Source organism: Chrysemys picta, chromosome 3 (assembly GCF_011386835.1).
Source record: "Chrysemys picta bellii isolate R12L10 chromosome 3, ASM1138683v2, whole genome shotgun sequence".
NCBI classification, from domain to species: domain Eukaryota; kingdom Metazoa; phylum Chordata; order Testudines; family Emydidae; genus Chrysemys; species Chrysemys picta.
Genome location: NC_088793.1, coordinates 67138307 through 67161874, shown reverse-complemented (window position 1 = coordinate 67161874; position 23568 = coordinate 67138307). Strand labels below are relative to the sequence as shown.

General features: G+C 39.3%; 1 protein-coding gene across 12 annotated transcripts in view; it reads right to left on the bottom strand.

Annotated features, from left to right (window-relative positions):
* Positions 1-23568, bottom strand: part of LOC101942797 (melanocortin-2 receptor accessory protein 2-like) — a 177193-nt gene that overhangs the window by 110609 nt on the left and 43016 nt on the right. For all 12 annotated transcript variants that reach the window (XM_065588171.1, XM_065588166.1, XM_065588165.1 and 9 more), the window contains 4 exons: positions 16347-16487; positions 9761-9913; positions 8963-9113; positions 8120-8206 (listed from right to left, as the gene is read on the bottom strand). In XM_065588171.1, coding sequence (XP_065444243.1) covers positions 8120-8206; positions 8963-9113; positions 9761-9913; positions 16347-16487 — 532 coding nt within the window. The remainder of the gene's footprint in view (positions 1-8119; positions 8207-8962; positions 9114-9760; positions 9914-16346; positions 16488-23568) is intronic.

The window sequence follows — 23568 nt, the reverse complement described above, 5'->3', positions numbered from 1 at the left end:
ATGACCCCCAGATCCCTTTCCACTGTACTTCTTCCTAGGCAGTCATTTCCCATTTTGTATGGGTGCAACTGATTGTTCCTTCCAAAGTGGAGTACTTCGCATTTGTCCTTATTGAATTTCATCCTATTTACTTCAGACCATCTCTCCAGTTTGTCCAGATCATTTTGAATTACAATCCTATCCTCCAAAGCACTTGCAACCCCTCCTAGCTTGGTATCGTCCGCAAACTTTATAAGTGTACTCGCTATGCAATTATCTAAATCATTGATGAAGACATTGAACAAAATTGGACCCAGAAGTGGTCCCTGCAGGACCCCACTCGATATGCTCTTCCAACTTGACTGTGAACCACTAATAACTACTTTCTGGGGACAGTTTTCCAACCAGTTATGCACCCACCTTATAGTAGCTCCATCTAGGCTGTATTTCCCTAGTTTGCTTATGAGAAGGTTATGTGATACAGTATCAAAAGCTTTACTAAAGTCAAGATATACCATATCTACCACTTCCCCCTATCCACAAGGCTTGTTACCCTGTCAAAGAAAACTATTAGGTTGGTTTGACATGATTTGCTCTTGACAAATCCATGCTGTTACTTATCACCTTATTATCTTCTAGGTGTCTGCAAACTGATTGCTTAATTATTTGCTCCATTATCTTTCCAGGTACAGAAGGTACTGACTGGTCTGTAATACCCCAGGTTGTTCTTATTTCCCTTTTCATAGGTGGGCACTATATCTGCCCTTTTCCAATCCTCTGGAATCTCACCTATCTTACATGACTTTTCAAAGATAACCACTAATGGCGCAGATATCTCCTCAATCAGCTCCTTGAATATTCCAAGCTGTATTTCATCAGGACCTGGGGACCTGAAAACATCTAACTTGTCTAAGTAATTTTTAACTTGTTCTTTCCCTATTTTAGCCTCTGATCCTACCTCATTTTCACTGACATCCATTAAGTTAGATGTCCAATTGCTACTAAACTTTTTGATGAAAACAAACAAACAAAAAAATTTATATAGCTATAATGTATCTTCCTGGTTAGCAAAAAGAAGCACCAAATTTAGTTGCAATTCAACGTGTTTAGATGGTTACCAGCCAATGAGAATCAACCTTTCTTTTGGAAAATAACTAAACGTACAAATGCAAAACAAGATTAAAATTGATTAATTAAATCAAGGTTTCTTGCTCATTTAAATCATGGTTAAAATTGGTGATATAAATCACTGATTTAAAATAAATCCACTCTGATGCATTTTAGAGCTAATGATTTCCATGACATACTTACCTCTTCCACCCCTAAAGGCTGACTGCCAAGACAGTCACTACCTGACAACAACACAGGATGGGAAAGAAATCTGGGCTAAAACTTTGGCTCCACTTCACAGTAGGACAGTGAGTTATTAGACAGGGAATGGCACCTACTAAGCCAGATGTTTGCCCAAAACCATGAGTCTCCATGCCAGGAGAAAGGGAAAAGAGCCTTTTAAATAGGAGGCTTAAAACTGGAGTTTTCTTCCAGAACTTGAGGGACAGTCTCAGAGGTGGCAGGCTGTCTGAATACTGGATCCTCCCCATGGCTAGGGTGTAAGCTAGGAAACTGTTCAAAGGCAATAGGCAACTAGTATTAGAAAAGGGATTTTATCTAATACAGAAGTGTAAAGCCTGAAGTTTCGTCAGTTTATTTACTGTATAACTTGTATGTTTGCTCTCCCTTATTTCATCTTTGAATCTTTTTCTATTAAATAAACCTTTTGTTTATTTTTACCCCAAGCAGGGTTTGTTATGCAAGCTCTGTGGAGTGTGGGGGCCCAAGTGAACTGATAACTGGGGGCTAGTTTCACACCTTTGGTGGTGACAAACAGAGGGGGAAAGTCCAAGTGTCTGGTAGCTAAGAACTCAGGAAGGATGGATTTGAGGAGGCTCAGGACTAGAAAGGCTGATGGTGTCACCCTACAGGGAGTAACTAGTCTGATGGAAGCCAGGGTGAGGCCTGTGCTTGTGGGCAGGCTACTGGTGTGCGGGACGTGAGCCACAGTAGCACAACATTAAAGCACTCTCAGGTTATAAGGCAGGCAGTGACAGAACCTCTCACCTGTCTGGGTGACCCCCAAAATCTCACAGTTACAAGTAGAAATAAGTAAAATCTTAACTTTGGATTTCTAAGACATCATTTGTGGGTTTTCTTCCCTCGAAAACTCCCATTCTCAAGGGTTTTCCCTCCCCACCAAAATGAAATGCCTTAACTCCAGGTTAAACTTTTGCCTGAGAATTTAATTAGGTTTGTTTCAACTTTCTAACATTTCATAATTGACAGGATTACTGTGCAAGTTGCAACCTTCATAACAACTTCAACTTAAAATCAGTTTATAGGTAGATACCATCCTTGTGAAACGAATTTGCCATTTGTAAACCAATCCATTCTGCAGTTAAAATGCACAAGTTAGTAAAATGTCCATGAAGTGAGCTTTTATTCAACCTTCCATTATAAGGTTCTCTCAACCTTTAGCTGGTAGAAACTAAAATATCTCCACAATGATACAATCATAGTATGAAAGTTTGTAAATCAGTTATTCATCAAACTGCTACTTAGTTTTAAAAGGAGTGTATTTTCTATTTAATTCTCAATAGCTATTATAACCAATTACTATGAATATAAAAATTTTTAAAATGAAAGCTACTCAGTGACAAGTTGCCTAATTATTTATTTTCAACATTTTAAGTGTAAGAATAATTTTATACTTTTGTAAATTAAAAAGTACTTAAATTGGCTTTTACTAATTTATCAATATATTAATTACTGTCATAATATATATTTAGTATTTCACAATCCACAATAATTTGGATGTACAGATAACACCTAATGCTGTAAGCCACTTACAAACTATGCACTTTGTTATAGATAAACTGAACTCCAGAAGAAAAATCACCCAATCTACAAAAAAAATTAAAGAATTTCCCCCATGCCCATTCTATACCCTGATCAACCTACCCGGTCAGGAAAAGTTTACAAAAATAGTCCTTGCATTGTGCATCTTAGAACATACACTTGCAGTAAATGTCATGGCACAACCCTGATCTGCTTAAACTGCGATTCTCCTCCCTGAAAAGATACTGTAAAAATGGCATTGTGAGGCTGACTGTCACAACTGTTTCCATAACAAACATGTTTTATAAGTAATGATTTTTCTTATTACCATCCCTGAAAATTCAGCCTGGTCTCTGATAGACATGTTGGATTCTTTACATCTCATACACCATATCATTTATAAAGTTCTTCAAGCCATGTTATGCCTTTAACTCCTGTGGAAAGCCACTGCCTTCAAAGGATTTGCAACTAACTGAACAATTCTATTGAAGGTGCACATAATGGAATAGAATCTGCAATCTGCTGTTCCATAGAGGTGTTCTTTTTCAGCGCTAATGAAAGTAGAAGGCAGTAAAACGAATTTTCGGCACTAAGTAAATACTGTTCTGAATACACATGGAGGAAAATGTCACCGTAAAAGTGACACCATATTTGGCATTTTCAAATTAAGAAAAACTTTTTGTTTGAGTTAAGCTTACTACTACCACCCTCTCTCCATGAGAATCTACAGCAGATTGTTAGGCACATAAAATTCTCTAGACCTCAGAAGGTTCTAGTCCTAATTAATCAAGAGAACATCGGAGCAAAGTAACCCCCTGAAGTTGATAATGTTCAACTCATTTTTCCGCTACATTAAATCCCATCTCCCACTTCAAAAGTTTAAAGAAACACATCCCTGACGTTTATCTTATTTTACACATATTCCCAGTTTAATCAAAAAATAAATCAGGGGTAGTCTATTTTTTGTCAAGGTGAAAATTTCTTCATTAAAGTATAGCCAAGGTCCAGACTCCAGAGAAACATTTTTCACACCGCAATAATGATACAGTAAAAGCTGTTCTATCCAGCACTTCACCAAGCAGAAAGCTCTATAAACCAGCATTTCTGATCTTCACTGAAATGCCGGTTTACAGTCCAGTTGGTGCGGGGCTGGCAGGGGCTTGGGGTGCCGGATCTGGGGGGCCACTCACCTTGGGCGGCTTCCCGCAAGCGGCGACCTGTCCCAGCTGCTCCTAGACAGCTCTGCGCCCTGCCTCCACCCGCAGGCGCCGTAGCTGAAGCTACTGAATATGCTCTCGAGTCAGGATTTTATCCATTTAGAGACTGCTGTGACAATCTGCATATGGCACACAACAGGTGAAGCGAAGAACAAAACAATTCAGTTCTGTCCAGACCAAAGCCTAGACATTGCCTGACATTTAATGTATGGAGACACTGCTCCTCCAGAGATGAATGTAACTTACTTGAGAACTCAGGTAAATATAAAGCCTGATTCAAAATGAAACTGAGAAACCACTTTATGGCTACACCCCAAATTTTTGTCTAAAGTCACTTTGTCCTTAGAGAATTGTGTGCAAGCAGGCTCTGCCATTAGAACCTGCAACTCAGACTCTCGTTCTGGATGTTATCGCTACCAAGAATGCAGTCTTCTGACACAAAAGCGGAAAGGGACAAGATGCCAGGGGCTCAAATGGAGGTCCTATTAAAGCCACCAGGATCATGTCAAGGTCCCACAGAGGAACCGGCTTTTGGACCGGATGATGGAGACAAAGAAGAAGCCCTTTTAAGAATCTTGCTGCCATGGTATTGGAGAAGACTGATCTTCCCTGCATGGGAGGATGAAACACTGATATCCCTGCCAGATGCACCCTTAATGAGCTAAGTGCAAATCCCGACAACTGAAGGTGCAGCAAGTACTCCAAAATGTCCTGAATAGAAGCCAGTGTCAGTTGAACTCCAACAGCCAGTGACCACACTAAAAACCGCTTCTATTTAATTGAATAGGCAATTCTGGTAGAGGGCTTTCTATTGTTGAGTAGCATGTGTTGGAACAGCCACCGAACACCATTCTTTTGCATCATTCAGCCATGAATCAGTCACATCATGAGATGTAGGGAGCTGAGCATGGGATCCATGATTCTGAGCAGTGCGGCCATGATTCTGAGTGAGTAGGTCAGAGTGGAGAGGAAATGATATGAGAGGATGAACTGACAGTGCGAGAAGGCTGGAGAACCAGCACTGCCTCGGCCACACTGGAGCAAAGAGAACGAGCTTGGACCAATCTGTCTTCAGCTTGTGGATATCCTGTAGAATCATTGGGATCGTGGGAAAGGCATACAGGAGAGCCAACTGCCAGCTTAGATAGGATGTGTCAGACAGGAAGCCCAGACTGAGGCCCCCTCAAGAGCAGAACAGATGACATTTCCTGTTGTCCCTTGTAGCAAACAGATCAATTGTCTGAATACCCAAAACTGCGAAGATGACCTGAAGGACACTTGTCTTCAGAGACTATTTGTGACTTGGGAAAAATTCCTGCTGAGATGGTCCATGAGATGATTCTGGACCCCAGGGCAAGTGATCACCTATCGGAGTGATATTCTCCTTGATGCACAACTGCCACAACCTGATTGCCTCCTGGCAGAACATGCTGACGTGTGCTCCCCCTTGCTTCTTCACATAATACACTGTGGTGATATTTTCAGAGTATTTGAACCATTGAGCCCCTAATATAGTCTGGAAAAGCATGAAATGCATTTTAGATGGCCCAATATGCAGTGAGGACTCCTACTCAGACCCTGAGCTTCAAGTGACCCAGCCTATCAGGGAGGCATCACTGACAACTGAGCTATTGGCAAGGGCCAGGCAAAGTGAATGCCCTGGCAAACCTTCTCTAGACAAGTCCACCACTACAAGGAATCCAAGACCAGTTGAGGAAGACAGATCAATCCACCCAGGGGATGAAGAGTTTGACACTAAACTGTCCTGAGCCACATTTGGAGGGAGTGAAGGGGCAACCTTGCATCCTGGACCACCTACATGAAAGTGGACATGTGGCCCAAGAGCCTCAGGCACATCTGAACTGTTGTGGATGGCTGAGACTGCAGACTGAGGCAAAGATGCTGAAATCATCTGAAAATGGTTGGTCAGCAGAAACGCTCCGTGTAAGCTCGAAAGCTTGTCTCTCTCACCAGTAGAAGTTGGTTCAATAAAAGATATTACCTCACTCACCATGTATCTCTAATATCCTGGGACCGACACAATTACCACAAAAGTGCATACAAAGAAAATATTGACATTTTGCAGTCACAGTGTTCTTTAATACTCCTCTGCCCCCAAATAGAAAGGTTATAATGAGATATATATCTACACAGACACTAATTTAAGATGAAGAATTGCTAAAGGGTAAGATTAAGAGCTTTTAGGTATGCTTTAATAATTTATAATTATGGATAGTGAATGAGTTTAGATGAGGTAACATTTAGACCAAGGCCTCAGCCTAAATTTGCTTGGCAATGCGTGTAGTTTTGCCAGTTCTTCGCCTCTTACATAGATTGGCTGATTTGATTAAAATAATGCTACTTTGACAGGACAAAGGTGATATGTTATGTTGGAAGATTTTAGGTAAAAGGGAAAGTTAATTAGTATAATAAACACACAAACCGGTAATGACAAAAGTCCCCTTTTCTGGGAAAACCCAGGAGCAGGGTGACATGGAAATATAATGAAATGAAAATTCTAGACAACTAAAAATGCTTAAATTAAAGTTTGTGTATGCGTATTGTATGGGTTACATAAGACAAATGCTTAACGCTGATTGGAGAAAAGTTAAGGAATAGGTAATGTGGACATGTATGAGAATGTAAGCAAAGGAGGGCCCAAGCTGGAGGAATACCCGGCCAGAAAGTGAAGGAACTGGCCTGAAGAACCAGACCAGGGATCAGAGGCGGCGATGGCCATCCTGATGTACAGGAGAACTTTCCAGTGCTCCAGAATGCAGTAACAGGGGATCCCAACCAAATCTATTTTATATGTTTATCATCTGGCATAAATATATGTTCAGACACTGTGACAATAATTCTGTCTGAAATTTTATAAATAAAGATGAAAATTGATTAAGCCTAAATTGGGTATACTCAGTTTCCCACCTTACATTCCCAAGATGCAGATTCACTTTTCAAGTTCTAGAAACATCACCAGAACATCTCATTTAAAATGGAGTAGTGTACAGACATTATTATAAAAGCCATTCTTGAAACATGGTTCATGGAACAGCAGTGTTTTGTGGACAACTTACTAGTGATTCATGCTGACCTGGTGGATCGCATGGTACTATCTACTGATTTTCAACTGCTCAAAAGCCCAAATTCAGCTAAATATTTGAGCATATGCTTAAGTCTATCCCTACTGAGAAAGGCACATATTTAAACAGCTGATGTTATAAACAGCTAAATTAAGAGGAAAATTTACCAGCGCAAGCTTAAAAACTCATCCCCTCTACCCTTACTGTGGTGGTGGTAAACTGATGGTGTCCACTATATTACTTACCCATTTAAAAAAGAGTTACTCTCTCCAGATAAGTGGTAAATGTGGTAGAATTTATGATTGCTTTATAATTCAAATACTTCGGCAAAGACCATTTCCCTAGCCTGTTACTTTGACCATGTCAACACCTTCTTCTTGCATTCTTCCACTGGCTTCCTTTTCTTAATTGCATCAAACATACACTACTTGTATTCATTTTCCAGGCATATCCCCACCCTATGATCTCTCACACACTATCAAGATGTCAGCTTCCACCTCCACTTGGTCCATCATGCCAGTCTCCATCACCCACTTGTTACATTTTCAAACAAGCACCTTTGCGCTTTCTCCCATGCTGTCCCTCATGCTTGGGAGGAGCTCCCCATAAACATCTGCAAAAACTAGCATATCATCCTCCAAAGTCTCCCATGAAATTCTCCCTTTCCATAATGCCTACAAAAAAATCTTCACAATGGTTAAACTGCTGGTGAACAGAGACCACTGTCTATCATACTGGCCAGTACTGTCTCATTGTTTCCTTGTACTCCTCTGTCTTAATATCCATCGATTGTCTCATCTTATTAGATTGTAAGCTTTTGAGGGACCATCTTTGTTTTGTTTTTGTACACTACCTAGCATCATGGCATCTTGGACTCTGACTAAAGCACCTAGGTGCTACAATAATATAAATAATTTATAAATGAAATTCTATCAAACTATTTAATACCTTTTATCTTTCAGAGCTAACTGCTCCAGCTGGTTTCTCCAAAGTATATCATCTTCTGTTTTGTTGAAGAACATCAACTTCACTGTCCTTAAAAAAACAAAACAGAACACACACACACACACACACACACACACACACAACTTCAACATCAAGCTTTTAACTATGTATGAATGTGTAGCAACAGTTAAATAGAAAGAAAATACTGCACATCTCCAGAACACATTTAATTATGCAGCTATTTAAGACCTATATTCTCTTAAGGACAAGAATGATGAATTTCACAGACTTCAGTAACAGGACTATATACCTAAAAGTTGTTCTTTAGTGTCTCAATAGTATCTAAGTGTTACTGTGCTATGCTATTTTAATATTATTTGAACATTATACACTCCATGTTGTACACATAAACTTTGAGTTTCAAAATGGTGATGATGGATTCTGGTTTCATCATTTGCCATTAGTTTTATAAATTACAGTATATTACCTGGTCTTAAGGTAATCTGGTTTTGAAGATATTTAGGTGAAAACTGGTGCTGATGAGACACTAACCCAATAGTCCAACAATGACTTCTCACTGGAACACAGTACCAATGCATCTTTGAAAATTGCAGAGCAAACTGGGCAGAAATTATCCTGCACGTACGTTTGCAGGTATAATTATATGGTCAGATGTTCTTGGCTCTTTTACACACATTTGATGCTCCTTGAATATAAAGCAATTTGGGGACGTATTCCTAATCCATTTTCTGTTATTCCTATAGAACTGATTTCAGTCATTTACCCTTTACTTCCTCATTAAAAATTAATCTGGTTTGGTGCCTAAGCCATAAGGAGTATACTAACCTCAGACCACAAACATTAGTCAGAACATAGTTCAGTAGTTTAACCATTGGTGTGAAGCCTGTGCCTGCTGCCAATAAAAAGATATCTTCTAAAGTTTGAACTTGCGACTTCTTGAAGCTACCTTCAGAATTGCTCACGGAAATATAGTCTCCTATATAACAAAAACAGAACAGTAAACGTTACTGAAATGGAAGTCAGAATATTGGTGATCTATTCTATACAAGCTCTTATGCTGCCCTCATCACTGTAGTATCTGAGCATTTTCAAGAACAGCACTGACATGACTAATATCTGTCACACGTGGTTCATTTTCTCTCATTCTGTCACCAAAGAAAAACTGGATGTGCAATGTAATGTTTTGATAGGCTGTTTGGTTTTTTTGGTATAAATACACACAGAGCTATGGTTTAGATTAGTAATGACAAAGTTAAAAGTGTTTCTTGCACTTGGAGCAGTAGGCATTGAGGTTTGTGTTAACATCAATCACACAAAAATAAACCTAAGTTTTTTTTCCAAGTAGCAGAGAAATGGTAAATAATGTACATAGAAAGAAACTTTACAATAAGCTAGCTATAATTATTTAGGGAAAACTCTGGAAGTGTAGACCCCAATGTGATATTTTACAGTATACAGTTCCTAACAAAACTACATAGGATACGGCTAAAGGAATAAGGTTTCAAATATTAAATGTAACAGGGTCACAAAGGAGAAAACACACATATGTAAGTGGGTACCAACTTGAACAGTCTGTGGTGGGAAACATACATATAAAATGATTTAGTGCAAGAAAACACTTACCAATTTGCAGGTGGTCAAGTTCTGGTGTGAAAAGCCCATTGGGATAAATTTTGATCATTAAAATTAGGTGTGTACTATCATGGTGAGATGGTTCTTTGAAATCTGATTTCAAAGAACAAGATACAGGTGTATATGGCTTCACTATCTCAGTACCTATTCAAACATAAGAAAAGCGCAAAATGAAACTTCTAGCACAAAAGAAGACTCATACCAAGTGATTTTAATGCGATCATATTCATTAAGCAGCCTGTCTACTCCTATAATTTCTCAGCAGCTGTTTCAAATGTTTAAGTTTTTTTTTTTTTAATAAAACAGGTTTTAGCATTAAACACAAACAAAAAAAGTAAATGTAGCCAAGCATTATTTCAGATTTATACGAAATTATAAGACAAGTCTCAGCTAATTTATTAACTCCAGCTAGCTCAAGGACTAAGCCTACTACCCAGGGTAAAATGTGTTGATGTAGCTGCATCCCCACCCAGAGCCTTTCCACCCTATTTCAAACAATTACTTTATGCCGAAAAAAACCTTTATCTTAATACATAGCACCACACACATGCACCCTTCGAGGTGTGTCCCTCTGGATGCTCCATCTCAGATGCACATTTGCCTCTCGTGCCCTTGACTGGAGATTTCTAGCTAGCATTGCCCATTCAGCCTTCCCACATGCCCTATGCCTCCTCATGGCAGACACCGAGGTTATACATGGGTGTGCGGGCAAACCTCCCTCAGTTCTTCTCTACTGAGTAAGAAAATCCTCTAAGGAACAACCGAAGCAGAGGGAAAGGAGGGCAGTAGTGGAGCACCCATAGGGACCTACATCTTGAAGAACTACAGTTACTGCGCAAGGCAATGTTTCCTCCTTCTTGTACATCCCTATTAGTACACTGTACACCAGCGTACATGTCAAGGCAGCAGGTTACAGAAGAAGTTCCCGATGTTATGTGGGATGCATTTTATTTTTTTAAGCAACTCAGTATTGCAAGGAGTGAGTGAAGTAAAGGTTTCAGCAATTCTCTACCCATTACTGTACCTAAAATATTCCTATCATCACCTCATTCATTATGGTCTTGCATAGTTAAGGAAGCATCAAAATTTTCTCCTTTACAGAATCTTTACATCAGTGTCTCACCTTTTTCAGAACCCTTTTTAGTAAATATGCATTGGGGAATTTGAATCAAATTTCAGCCACTAATTAACATGATCTCCAATATATATTTTGTGTTTGTATGTTGATTTCCCCCCCAAAGAGTGCACCTCTGCTGCCTGCTATGCAGTAACATTGTTGACATCAGAACTAATCAGCCCCTCACTCACTCCAGTTCATTTGCATACTTGGGAAGAATCACTATCTGCCCTGGTTGTCATGGCTACCTTTGATGACTGATTTGCCTCAGAAGACTAACATTATTGCAGAGAAGGGGCCCACAAGGAACAGTAATCAAAACAGAGTGGGTTCAGATAAGCTCCTACTGTACTCCTTTGAGTCTGAACTGTAAGTTACACTGCTTCTTTTCAAATGGTAATTCTTACTTTTCTCAAGAAGGGTTACATGAAAATAAGCAACAAAACTACAGCTCCTTCTCATCTATTAGTTATGCTTCTTACAAATTGGAGGTTATGGTTTTGAACATTTACCTTTTTTAAAGAATGGGAAATTATAGACATGAGTCCCTATTCAAACTGTTACCCAGTTATAAAGTCTGTCATTTAGAAGCTGCAGTAACAGCAAAGTTGCATTAAAAACGTGCTTTGTTTGCAAACAATTTAATTACTTGCCACATATTGATCAATATGGCTCTGAGTGGTGAAATACAGAGCTTCAAAGATGACAATGGCAATAAAACACATATTAACGACAACCGCCACGTAGGCCTTCTGATTTTAGGTTTCAACTAACAAACACAAAAACAATACTGTACCCACCATACAAAAAAGCAATTTTTTTATTCAATAAAAACACTGAAAAAACACCGGGAATGGTTACATGCAATAAAGGTTTGCCTACACAAAGCAGAAGGGGTGTGATTTCTAAAGTGCACATACATCTTGCACATTAATAGGTCCATGTAGCCCCTATTGGTTCACACTAAAGGTTCCTAGGAGCACTTTATTGTAGTGCTATGACCCTGAGAGCACCCACATGCCAGAGGGCAAAGGGCACCCCAGCATGTACAATAAGAGTCAGCTGGCCTGACCAACTCATTGTTGTCATAATCTGCATCTAAAAGATGTCATGTAAGGTATCATATGTGAACTGGTAACATGCTGGTCATTATTATCACTGCATGGTGTACCTAGGGGTGATATATGAAAAGTTATAATGTATTTGGCAGACAAGGCTTACATCACTCCACCCTAGACAAAGAAATGTGGTACCATCTGCTTGAATGTGTCTCCAGCGTAAACGGAGACAAAAAAACAATGAAAGCACATTAACATAAAAGGTAAACAAAGCAATCAAATGATTGACAGCCACTTAACTATCTCGACAGGGGGAGGAGAATGCAAAAATTAACATGGCATCAGGTCCCTGGTGGACACCTGACTTTGAAAACTGGGGCTTTGTCTACACTGGCAAGTGAAAGACAAAACTTTTGTCATTCAGAGGTGTTAAAAACACACACACACACACACTCTCTCCCCCCGAAAGACAAAAGTTTTGCCAACGACAAGCGCCGGTGTGAATAGTGCTTTGTTGGCAATAGTTTCCACACAGTGTTTCAAACTGAAGAGTAAAATCCACAGCCAAACTAGCAGGCTGGTGCCGTGTAGTGTCTTTTTAGAGGCACAGGGAACTTGATACAGTTTTGTGAGTGCTACAGTGAGAGGGGCTGAGCACTGCAAAGGAAACAGCATTGGGTAGAGTCGGGATTGTTGGTGTCACGCTGCAAGGATTAACCAGGCTGGCGGTGAGGTCACTGTACTGTAACCAGACTGCTCTGAGCCAAAACTGCACGGCACAGAAGCACCCAAGGTTACAGAGCAGGTGGTGACAACCTCTTCTGGGCTGGGTGAACCCCCAAAGTACCACAACCAGTACAACAAGAAAACTAAGGAATATTACAAAGAGATTACTCTCTTTCCAGTATAAGCTGTAATGAAAGTCCCAAAAAGCCCAGATTTTTGGACATCCCCATGAGACTCAGAAATTGCTATTAATGAATGCATCCGAAGAAGTGGGCTGTAGTCCACGAAAGCTTATGCTCTAATAAATTTGTTAGTCTCCAAGGTGCCACAAGTACTCCTGTTCTTTCTCCAAAATAGAAGCCCTAAAATGAGTAAGTGGTTTATTATTTAAATAGCACACACAAAAGATTCTCTCAAAATGTAAAGAAATTCACAAAAAGATTTAATTTAACATTACTTAAAGTTCCTCTCTATTAACAAATACATAAAAAGTAGGAAATACCAACTTAAGGATTTAATAAGGAACACAAAGTTGCAAAGTCAAGCACTAAAGTTAGGAAATGCCATTGCGAACATTGCCTTTGCAGCCTTAATTTGGCCCCCTGATGCTTATACATTATATGATGCAGCCTCCACTTGCACACAGATTGATTACCTATGAAAAGTTTGGTGTACTTTACTTGCCGAGCATCACATGATAACTCTGTGGCAGAGGCAGGGATAAAATCCAAGTCTCCAGGGTGGCATTCAACTTCCCTTTCTCTTCTTGCAGCCCCCTGCCTCATTCAGTACAAGCCTTCCAACTTCTGTAACAAATGCAACAGGGGTGCTTCAGACAATAGCCTTCACTTCGCAACCTTGATTCATCCCTAGAGCAACTCCACCCTGTGCACTCAATGAACCATGGGTCCTGGTTAAAAATAAAAAAGTAGTATGTGAACATGTAATTAATGACTGTGTGCTTGTCTACACTTAAAACACTGCAGTGATTCAGCGTAGACACCACCTACACCGATGGGAGGGATTCTAGCACTCTCTACACGGGGACTTAGATTGATTTAACTATGTCTCTCAAGAATGTGGATTTTTCACACCCTGAGAGACATATTATGTCGACCTAATTTTCTAGCATAGACCATGCCTGTGTCATAATGCATACACACATGGTGGCCACATTAAGACTGACAACATTCATTCTGGCACTTCCTAACTTAAGAACACTTGACTTTGCAAGATTTTAATCCTTTTTAATCCTTGTAAGAGGCCTTGTAATGGATAGCAGATGAAAGTAATTGTGCTGTTTCCCTTTGCCTGTTACAGAATCCAGATCACCCATATATCAGATCTGCAGGATGTATCCGATTGTCCATCTTTGACATCATGAAGGCTCAGTACAGCCACATAAGTGATGTTAGCTTCACAAACAATGCATGACTCTGCATCTATTTTTTAAAATTTAATTTTGTTATTTACATTTGCCAGACAACCCACTCAATCTAAGAGGTTTGTCCATCTCTTAACACCCTGAAAGATGATCAGAAAGGGTTAAGGGCTTCATCTTCCACATCCTTGTGCTAATCTGAGAATAAGCATCTAGGGCTGGAATGAAAAACTACTTTCTATTGTAACTAGTTGTTTTGTGTTTTCTGGCTACTTTTACCCATGTTTCGCTTCAGTGTTTACAGGTGCAGTTTTCACATGAGGAGCACAGGGCATCAGGTATTCCAAGAATAGGCTGGCCCTTTTACTTTGGTTGCCTAATTGGCTACAAAGTACCAACGGGCCACTTGGAGCTTTTTGCTTTTTTATCTTCCCTTCCCCCTTTTTAGTAGGGAAAAGGCTGTGACCTCCAGATTCTGCTATTGCAAGCAGACATTCAGAGGGAAAAGGAAAAGACGATACAGGCCCTGAGCCTTCTATTCTTTCAGCTGCTGTTACAGCTACCATTAGTTGCTTTGGTACCTCTCCTTGAGGTCTGATTTTTTAAAGTAGCTGCCCCACAGGTAGAATGAAATAACCCCCAGCTGCTGCTAGTGGCAGAGGAGGCACTTGAAGATAGAGGCTGTCTACTCCCCAAATATGTACCTTTCATTAGTAGTGAACGTATACCTCTGTGGTGAGAAAGATAGCTGCTGCTGGACAGAGATCATAAGGCCACAAGCAACTGCTGTTTGTGCTCCCTGCTGCTACTCTTCCAATTAAAGGAGTCATTTATTTTCATCCATTACCTAAAATAACTGTATACCTCTTAGTTCAGAAAACTTACATAAGCACTCAATGCCAAACCCACTCTCTAGAATGGAGATACTTGTAGATTACTTAACTGGAAGGCTGGATTTTTGACAATGGGAACAGACAAACAGAACTGAATGAAAGCTAAGGAAAGAGTTCATACAAAAGAACAGAGTAACTGACTCCCTTGACTTTTTGCAGTTATTTAACAGGCTGGTTTATTTTAGTAATAAAACTGGATTTGAGTTCTTTGGTCACAGTTCTGGACACCTGCACATGTGTGTTTTCCCTCAGTCATCCAGCAAGGGCACCCCTGCTTCAGGCTTCCAGCTCACCAGCCCTTTTTTTTTTTTTTTTTAGGGTGGAGACCCTTCTGAGGGGGCATTTCCAGGCTGCACAGTTCCCTGCTTCATTGTTGCATCTGAAGAAGTGAGGTTTTTTACCCACAAAAGCTTATGCCCAAATAAATCTGTTAGTCTTTAAGGTGCCACCGGACTCCTTGTTGTTTCTGCTTCATTGGGTTATTCCCAGCAGACAGGCAGCTTGCTTTCTCTGTCAACAATTATAAGTTACCTCACAGTTCTTTCTACGCAAGCCTATTTTATTCTTAAGGTAAAAGCACTACAAAGAAAGCATATTTAAAAGAACTTACACAAACGCTAATAAGCTTACCAAAGATCACTCCAACCTTGACATGGACTCTGGCTGGAGCAGTCCTTCCAAACCCCACTCAAGGGGTTTTTTTTTGTGGTGAATCACTGCATCAGCTTAGAATAAGCACACTCATAACAAGTTTTGTCCACCCTTTATACCAGGGGGTTATCAAACTGGGGGTCATGACCCCTCAGGGAGGCACGAGGTTACGTGGGGGGTCGTGAGCTGTGAGCCTCCATCCCCATAGCCTGCTTCACCTCCAGCATTTATAATCATGTTATATATTAAAAAATAAAAATTATAAGGGAGGGGGTCACACTCAGAGACTTGCTGTGTGAAAGGGGTCACCAATACAAAAATTTGAGGATGGCTGCTTTATACAGTTCAGGGATCTTTGATCTGGAGTTTCCAGGGGCAGGTAATTAGTTTTCCTCCTCAGGTAGTAGCTTCAAAAGGGTGTATTTGAAGTGGATCATTTGCATTCCCTTTATCCCCAGTTACCCTCCTAGGAAATCCACTTCCTACATATTGATCTAAAAACCCCTTTGAAGTTTTTAATACCTTCCAGAGACTGCATTAGTCACTCTCCTAGAGAAGTTACATACATATAATTCCACAAAAACACATACACAACTGCATTTTTAATACAGTGAACCCCAATAAGGTTTACCTTAATTCAATAAAGTTCATTCAGGATGTTGCAAGAAATTGTCAGTTTGTCACACTGCTAATGATCAAGAAAAAACATTTTTATTAAGTAATGTTAGTGGACAGATTCAGCTATTCTTACCTGCAATAATTTGTTTGAGGTAAATGTGATGCCCAACAGGAACCTGGAGATGAGTACTCTGTGGCAGCATTAAGCAGAAAAGTTTGGTGTCATGGGTGACTTCTGTCTTAGAAATCAGTTTGCACTTTCTGTAGTATAGCCCTAAAAGAGAAGGATTGAGAGGTTTGTTTGTTTGTTTTTAATATGCCTGGTAAAGCAGCAAAATTAGGCTCTGATGTGCAAAAAGGATTCAGAAAACAACTATATTTTTATGGGGTTTCTACATTGTGATAAATCTAATCTTGGCTTTCTAGTCTTCTGCACCTGTTAGTGGTATCAGCATAAAAGGTTTGTACATATGTACATTTCACCCATACACAACACTAAAAATTGCAGGGTGAATGTAATGGATTTTTATTACACTGTTTTAGAGATTTTATAAAAATTATTTTGGTCTGGGAATTGAATATATCTTCCTATGTTATACTCTTAAGAACAGATCAAGGAGTTTGGGTTATCAGCTGGCATAAAATTGGGAAAGTGCAGAAAGAGGAGAGAAGCCAATGGGCAGCAAAACAAAGGTGAAAAGGATAATGTATATGACATTTCTCTTTTAGACTGATCATACTAGCAGAGGAGGTTGCTTTTATTTGGTAAGCCACCTTCCCATATATTTAGAACACATATAGATCTGTTTACCTAAGTATTTCGAGAAAATCTTGCATTTCTGGCAGTCATCCAATAGCAGTAATGGATTAATGCTGACCTTAACTTTTAAGAGAGACTTAGGCCTGGTCCCCACTAAGCCCCCACTTCGGACTAAGGTACGCAAATTCAGCTACGTTAATAACGTAGCTGAATTCGAAGTACCTTAGTCCGAACTTACCGCGGGTCCAGACGCGGCAGGAAGGCTCCCCCGTCGATGCCGCGTACTCCTCTCAGCAAGCTGGAGTACCGGCGTCGACGGTGAGCACTTCCGGGATCGATTTATCGCGTCTTAACCAGACGCGATAAATCGATCCCAGAACATCGATTGCCTGCCGCCGGACCCTCCGGTAAGTGAAGACGTACCCTTATTTGTATTGCAATTTCTCTGTTGTGGGCCTTATTGTTGCTTTGGTCATCCTTGCACTGAGTATTTTGCTGTTAGCAGATTAATCTTTATCGGGGGGGGACGACGACAAAAAAGCTCATGTAAGTGCTGAAGGCTGCTGGCCCTGAGACTGTGTGCCACGCAAGTGAAACCTACTTAGGGCTTGAAGAGCATCCCCTCAATTTCCTTCTCCCAGTAACTGCAGGATCAAGATAAAGCTGGTCAACTGCAGCACTTTATTGCTGCTCAGCTCAAACAAGAAGTTGCTACTAGTTTGTCAAGGAAAATACAGATTCAAAACTTATGTTCAGTTTTCATTTAAAAATAAGTAAATACATGCAAAAATTATATGTAACCTGTAAGCACCGAAAAACTCCTCATATAGCTCTTGGTGCCACTAAATCTAAGCACTTTACCATTACAGTATAAGCACTTTTCCTCCTTACAGAGCAGGTTATCCAGACCACGAATGATAAACGCCTACACTTTTCTGGGTCTCAGGAAATTTCATTGAAAAGTAGTAAAAGCAAGAGCTTTTACATAGAAAAAGGGTTTTATAGCAAAAGGACATTTTTATTGGATTAAAGTAAAAGCATTTAAAGCAAGTTGTTCCAGCTGAGCTGTATGTGTACATATGTCCCCAAATTGCTTTATATTCAAGGAGCATCAAATGTGTGTAAAAGAGCCAAGAACATCTGACCATATAATTATACCTTCAAACGTACGTGCAGGATACTTTCTGCCCAGTTTGCTCTGCAATTTTCAAAGTTTGTAATTAGGCTAATTTAGAGTCTCATTTGCTAGTTACATATTACTGTTATTGAAACATATCACCATTTTCTATGGTGTTTAGCAGCATATATTATTGTACTGAGTTACTTTCACATATAGCAATTAATATGGAGATTATCACTATAGAAAACTGCTTAAAAATGTAATATGTTTGAGATATCGCACATCTTTTTCATAAATGTTTTTTCAGGGTTTCTGTCTAATATATCCTATAACAGCTTGCTTTGGATGAGTGAAAAGAAAACCCCAGATGCTTTGCGTGTTTGAGCAGGATTCCTACATCATTTTATTTGAAAAGGCAATAAAGGAGTTTCATATTCTGACATGATCAATTCAAGGTTCAGCAAGATAGCAGCAGCTGTCTTCCAGCACATAAAACCTTCTCAGTGAGTACTGCATATAAAAACTCTTTTGTATGATAAAAATCTTCTAGAAAGGTGTAGCGGCTGATGACGAAGAATTTTAACTGATGGACAAGATTTTATGTACACAACAGAACAGATTTTATACATTGGCTACCCCCTTGTGTATACATTTTCAATCATGAGGAAAAAATGGCAAAAAGCGACTTATAATGCTAAACGTTTTCAAAAACTGCCCTTTATCAGGATCTACTCAAGATTCAGCTATCAATTTTTGTGCAGTTCCACAATTTTTAGCAATATGTCAACAAAAAAGTGAAACTTTCACAAATTGTATTAAGAGATCAATTTTGAATACCTCCTATTAAAAGCATATGAAGAGAAACTAAAACATACACAAAAATTCAAGTTGTACAAAAACTCGCAAGTGAAGTTTCCACACTAACTTTATATCTTTATATATATCTATATAGATATATATTTATGGGGCATAAATTCCTGTTTTTCTTTATATCTAGATCTATAAAGAAAAACAGGAATTTATGCCCCATTTTAGGCCCATGTCAGAACATAACGTTAACAAAGGAGATGCAGTCAGTGCCTCCATATTTTCTTGGAGACACAATAAATCACTATGTTCACTGAAAGACATCAATATATGCCAAGAATTTTATAGATTCTGCATACCTTCATAAGAAGCATCTGGAAAGCACTGCATTAAGATCATAAATCCCCAAAATACAATAGTTTCTTTGAGTGTGACATTATAGAGACCAAAAGTTGTTTACTTCCTCAGTTAATTTTCATGGAATTTTCTTCAAAACACTTTTGTTGCACTCATTTACACGTGTTATCTGATTAGTTAATATTACCTCAAAGATTAATATCTGGAACAAACTTACATTTATCACATGGTTTTCAGCCAAGTTTTAGTTAAGCAGAAAGTAATTTTCCAGTCAAGAGTTTGTCCACAGTGAGCTAATCTCTTAAGTACAGTACTGTGCCATAGTATTCCTAATTATCTGAAGGAGGAATGACCTGCTTGCTAAATCTTATTTGAAAGCTCTCACCACTGCTTCAATTTCAAAACCTGAAGAAATTTCCCCCCATGTATTCAAATAGCTAAATAGCCCTTTTTGCCACAGAATCTTAGTTCCTCACAAACATTTATGATATTATTCTCAAAACAGACCTGTAAGATAAAGCAGTATTACTTCAGTGTTCAAACTGGGAACTCAGGAACAGACTAAGGGTATATCTACACTGCAATTAGACACCCACAGCTGGCCTGTGCCAGCTGAGTCAATCTCACGAGGCTCAGGCTAAGGGGCAGTTTAATTGCAGAGTAGATGTTTGGGCTCAAACTGGAGACTGGGCTCTAGGATCCTATGAAGTGGGAGGGTCCCACAGCTCAGGGTGCAGACCGAGTCCAAATGTCTACACCACAATTAAACAGCCCCTTAGCCTGAGCCTTGTGAGCCCAAATCAGCTGGCACGAGCCAGCCACAGGTATCTAATTGCAGCGTAGACATACCCTCAGTGGCTCATGCCTAAGGTCACACAAAGCCCGTGGCAAAGCCAGGAATTGATCACAGATCTTGGTCCAAATCCAGCATTTAATCCCAAGATTATTATTAATTTTACAGTAGCACCTAAAGACCTCAACTGAGCTCTGGACCCCACTGAGACACTTACTACTCTTAAGTTCTTACGAGTTAAAACAAGACAGAAAACGGATGGGAACAGGTAAGAGGCACAGAAGACTACACAGTTGGTCAGTGATAGAGCCAGAAATAGAACCCAGGTCACATGAGTCCCAATCCAGCACCCTATGCACTACTAGAATACACTGTTCTTGGACCTTCCTCTCTCACCAAGTCTGTTAATAAATTGTAACGGCCAAAAGGCCTCAATCATCTAGTCTGACCTCTTACACTACACAGATCATTATACTTCACACAGCTATCTACCCCTGTAATTTGTGCTTGGCTAAAAAAATTTCCAGAAAGGTGCCCAAGTCTTGATTTGAAAACCTCTAAATGATGGAGAATCCACCACTTCCCTTGCCAGTTTGTTCCACTGGTTATTCATTCTCACTGTTAAAAATGGGTGTCTAATTTCTAATTTGAACGTGTCTGGCTTCAGCTTCCAGCCATTGATTCTTGTGATGACCTTTTCCACTATATTAAAGAGCCCTCTTACTAACCGGTATTTTCTCACCATGAAGGTACTTGGACACTAATCAGTTCACCTCTCAATCTTCTTTTTGTTAAGCTAAAGATTGAGCTCTAAAAGTCTCTCACTATAAGGCATTTTCTTTAGTCCCGGAATCATTTTTATGGCCCTTTTCTGCACCACCTGCAATTTTTCAAAAATCCTTCTTAAATGTGGGCACCAGAACTGTAAGCAGTATTCTGGTATCAGTCTCACCAATGTTGTTACAGAGTTAAAATCACCTCCTTGCTCCTACTCACTACTCCTGTTTATACAGCCAATGACGGCATGAGTCCTCTTTGCCAAAGCACTGCACTGGAGCTTATGCTGAGTTTCCAGTCCACTATGACTCTTAAATCCTTGCAGAGTAACTGCTTTCCAGGATACTGTACCCCATTCTGTAGGTGTGGTCTGCATTCCTTGATCCTAGATGTATGATCTTGCATTGGGCTGTATTAAAATGCATTTTGTTTGAACTGGCCCAGCTTATCAAACCATTCAGATCACCCTGTATGACTGCCGTGCCGTCCCCACTATTTACTACTCAGCCAATGTTGGCATCATCTGCAAATTTATAAGCAGTCATTTTATATTTACTTCCAGATGAGTGATAAAAATCTAGAACAACAGGCCTAGAACCAATCCCCTGTGGAATCCCACTAGAAACACCCTTGTTTGATGAGTTCCTATGGACAACTACTTTGAGATGTTAGCCTGTTCTTAGTCCATTTAACATGTGCTGTACTGATACCATTTAGTGCTCATTTTTTAGTCAAACATTGTGGTATTAAATGAAATGTCTTAAAATCTAAGTATATTACATCTATGCAGTTATTTTTATCAACTAAGCTTGTAATCGTAAAGAATGAAATCAGATTGTTTGACAAGACTCATTTCCTATAAAACCACGTTGACTGGCATTAATTCTATTACCATCCCTCAATCCTTTATTGATTCACTCCTGTATCAGTGTTTCCATTACCTTCCCCAGGACTGATGTCAGACTAACTTGTCTATAATTACCCGGGTCATTCTGCTTGTCTTTTTGAATATTGATACAACATTAGCATTCTTCCAGTCTTCTGGAATTTCCCCAATATGCCGAGATTTAACAAAAGTTAACATTTGGCGTGAGATCTCCTCAGTCAACTCTTTTGGGAGTCTGGGGTGAGAATAATCCAGACCTGCTAATTTTAAAATGTTCATCTCTAGTAGATGGTGTTTAACATCTTCCTTGGTTACTAATGGACTGAAAAGTACTTAATCTTCCTTAGAAGATTCAAAAATATCATCCTTCTTTCCAAATACAAAACAGAAATATATTGAACATTTCTGCATTAACAGTTTTATCATCTCCATCTAACTAATGGGTTTATATCATCACTGGGATTTCTTTTGTTCCTTATATTCTTCTCTCCTTATTGTCTTTAGCCTTGTCAGACAAGGATTTTTCTGTGATGTCTTTAGCTTCCTTTATCAGTTTTCTATACTTCATAACTTCCAATTTATATTGGTTGCTTTCTATTTCCCATTTGATTAACAGATTATAAAACCAGAAGGAACCCTTGCGATCATCTAATCTGACCTGCACAACACAGGCCATGGGACTTTCCTGAATTAATTCTTGGTTGAACTACAGCATCTCTCTCTTAGAAAAACATCCAATTTTGATTTAAAGATTGCCATGGATGGAGAATCCACCACAACCACTGGTAAGTTGTTCTAATGGTTATATACCCTTACTAGAAATAAGGAACAAATTTTTAACAGTACCCGCTTCTGTGCTTTATTAGGTAGCACAATGATCCATATGCATTCAAGATCCTGTGATTCTGAGTTATTAATAATACAAAACAGGTGGTATGTTTAATATTCAGTTCCACCATCCATCCCTTCCCACCTCTTTTCTCTATTGTATCCTTCCAAACAGGTTATAACCAGTTATTTTAACATTCCAATAGTCTCAACAGGTTTCAGTAATGCCAATTATAACAAATTTCTTCTCATCAATGAGAATTTCTGATTGTTCTGGTTTGTTACCCAGACTTTTAGCACTGGTGTAAAACCAATTAAAAAAACCCTGTTCTCCTCACATTCTTTGTCACATCAGTTCAATTTGTTTGTATGTGGGAGGGAGACTTTGTAGCAGACTGCAACTCCAGGAAACATGTGGAATACCTAGAAAGGATTTCTTTTCTGAAGAGAGATGCAAAAAGGAGCAAAAGTGGATACAAGTGAATTTCCTCAAGACCAAGCCTTATACATACTTAACCGCATTTCAGGGTAGTAGAGAAGACAAAATGTGGGGAGAAGAGAGAAAGCCAAGAGCATGTTTAGTATGACAATATAAAATGTTTGTTCGGGTCCTGAAAGATTGTGTTTAAAAAACAAATAATGAAAGTAATAAAGAATTGGGGGCGATAACTGGCTAACAGGTTTCTTCTCAGTCTAAGACTAAGATATTAAACCAAGATAAGTTCTTGATGTGGCTGGTCAGGTGAAAGATAAAGATTATGTGCACTTTTGAGAGAGTGGGGAGATAGGGAAGGAAGGGAGGGAAAAAGAGAAGAAAAATCTCCATGTTGTGGCTAAAATTTTCTCTCGATAAAAATTAGTCAGAAAATCCTAGCCAGTGTGTCAGCTTTTCCAGGTTGGATCTGGCTATAACCTTTATTTACATAGTCACTTTACAATGATTTCCTAACTTGTCATGCTAGATGCTTTGTGAAGCCTTATTTTTTCCCCTACTGTATAAAAACAAATATTCTACTCTGCATCAGAA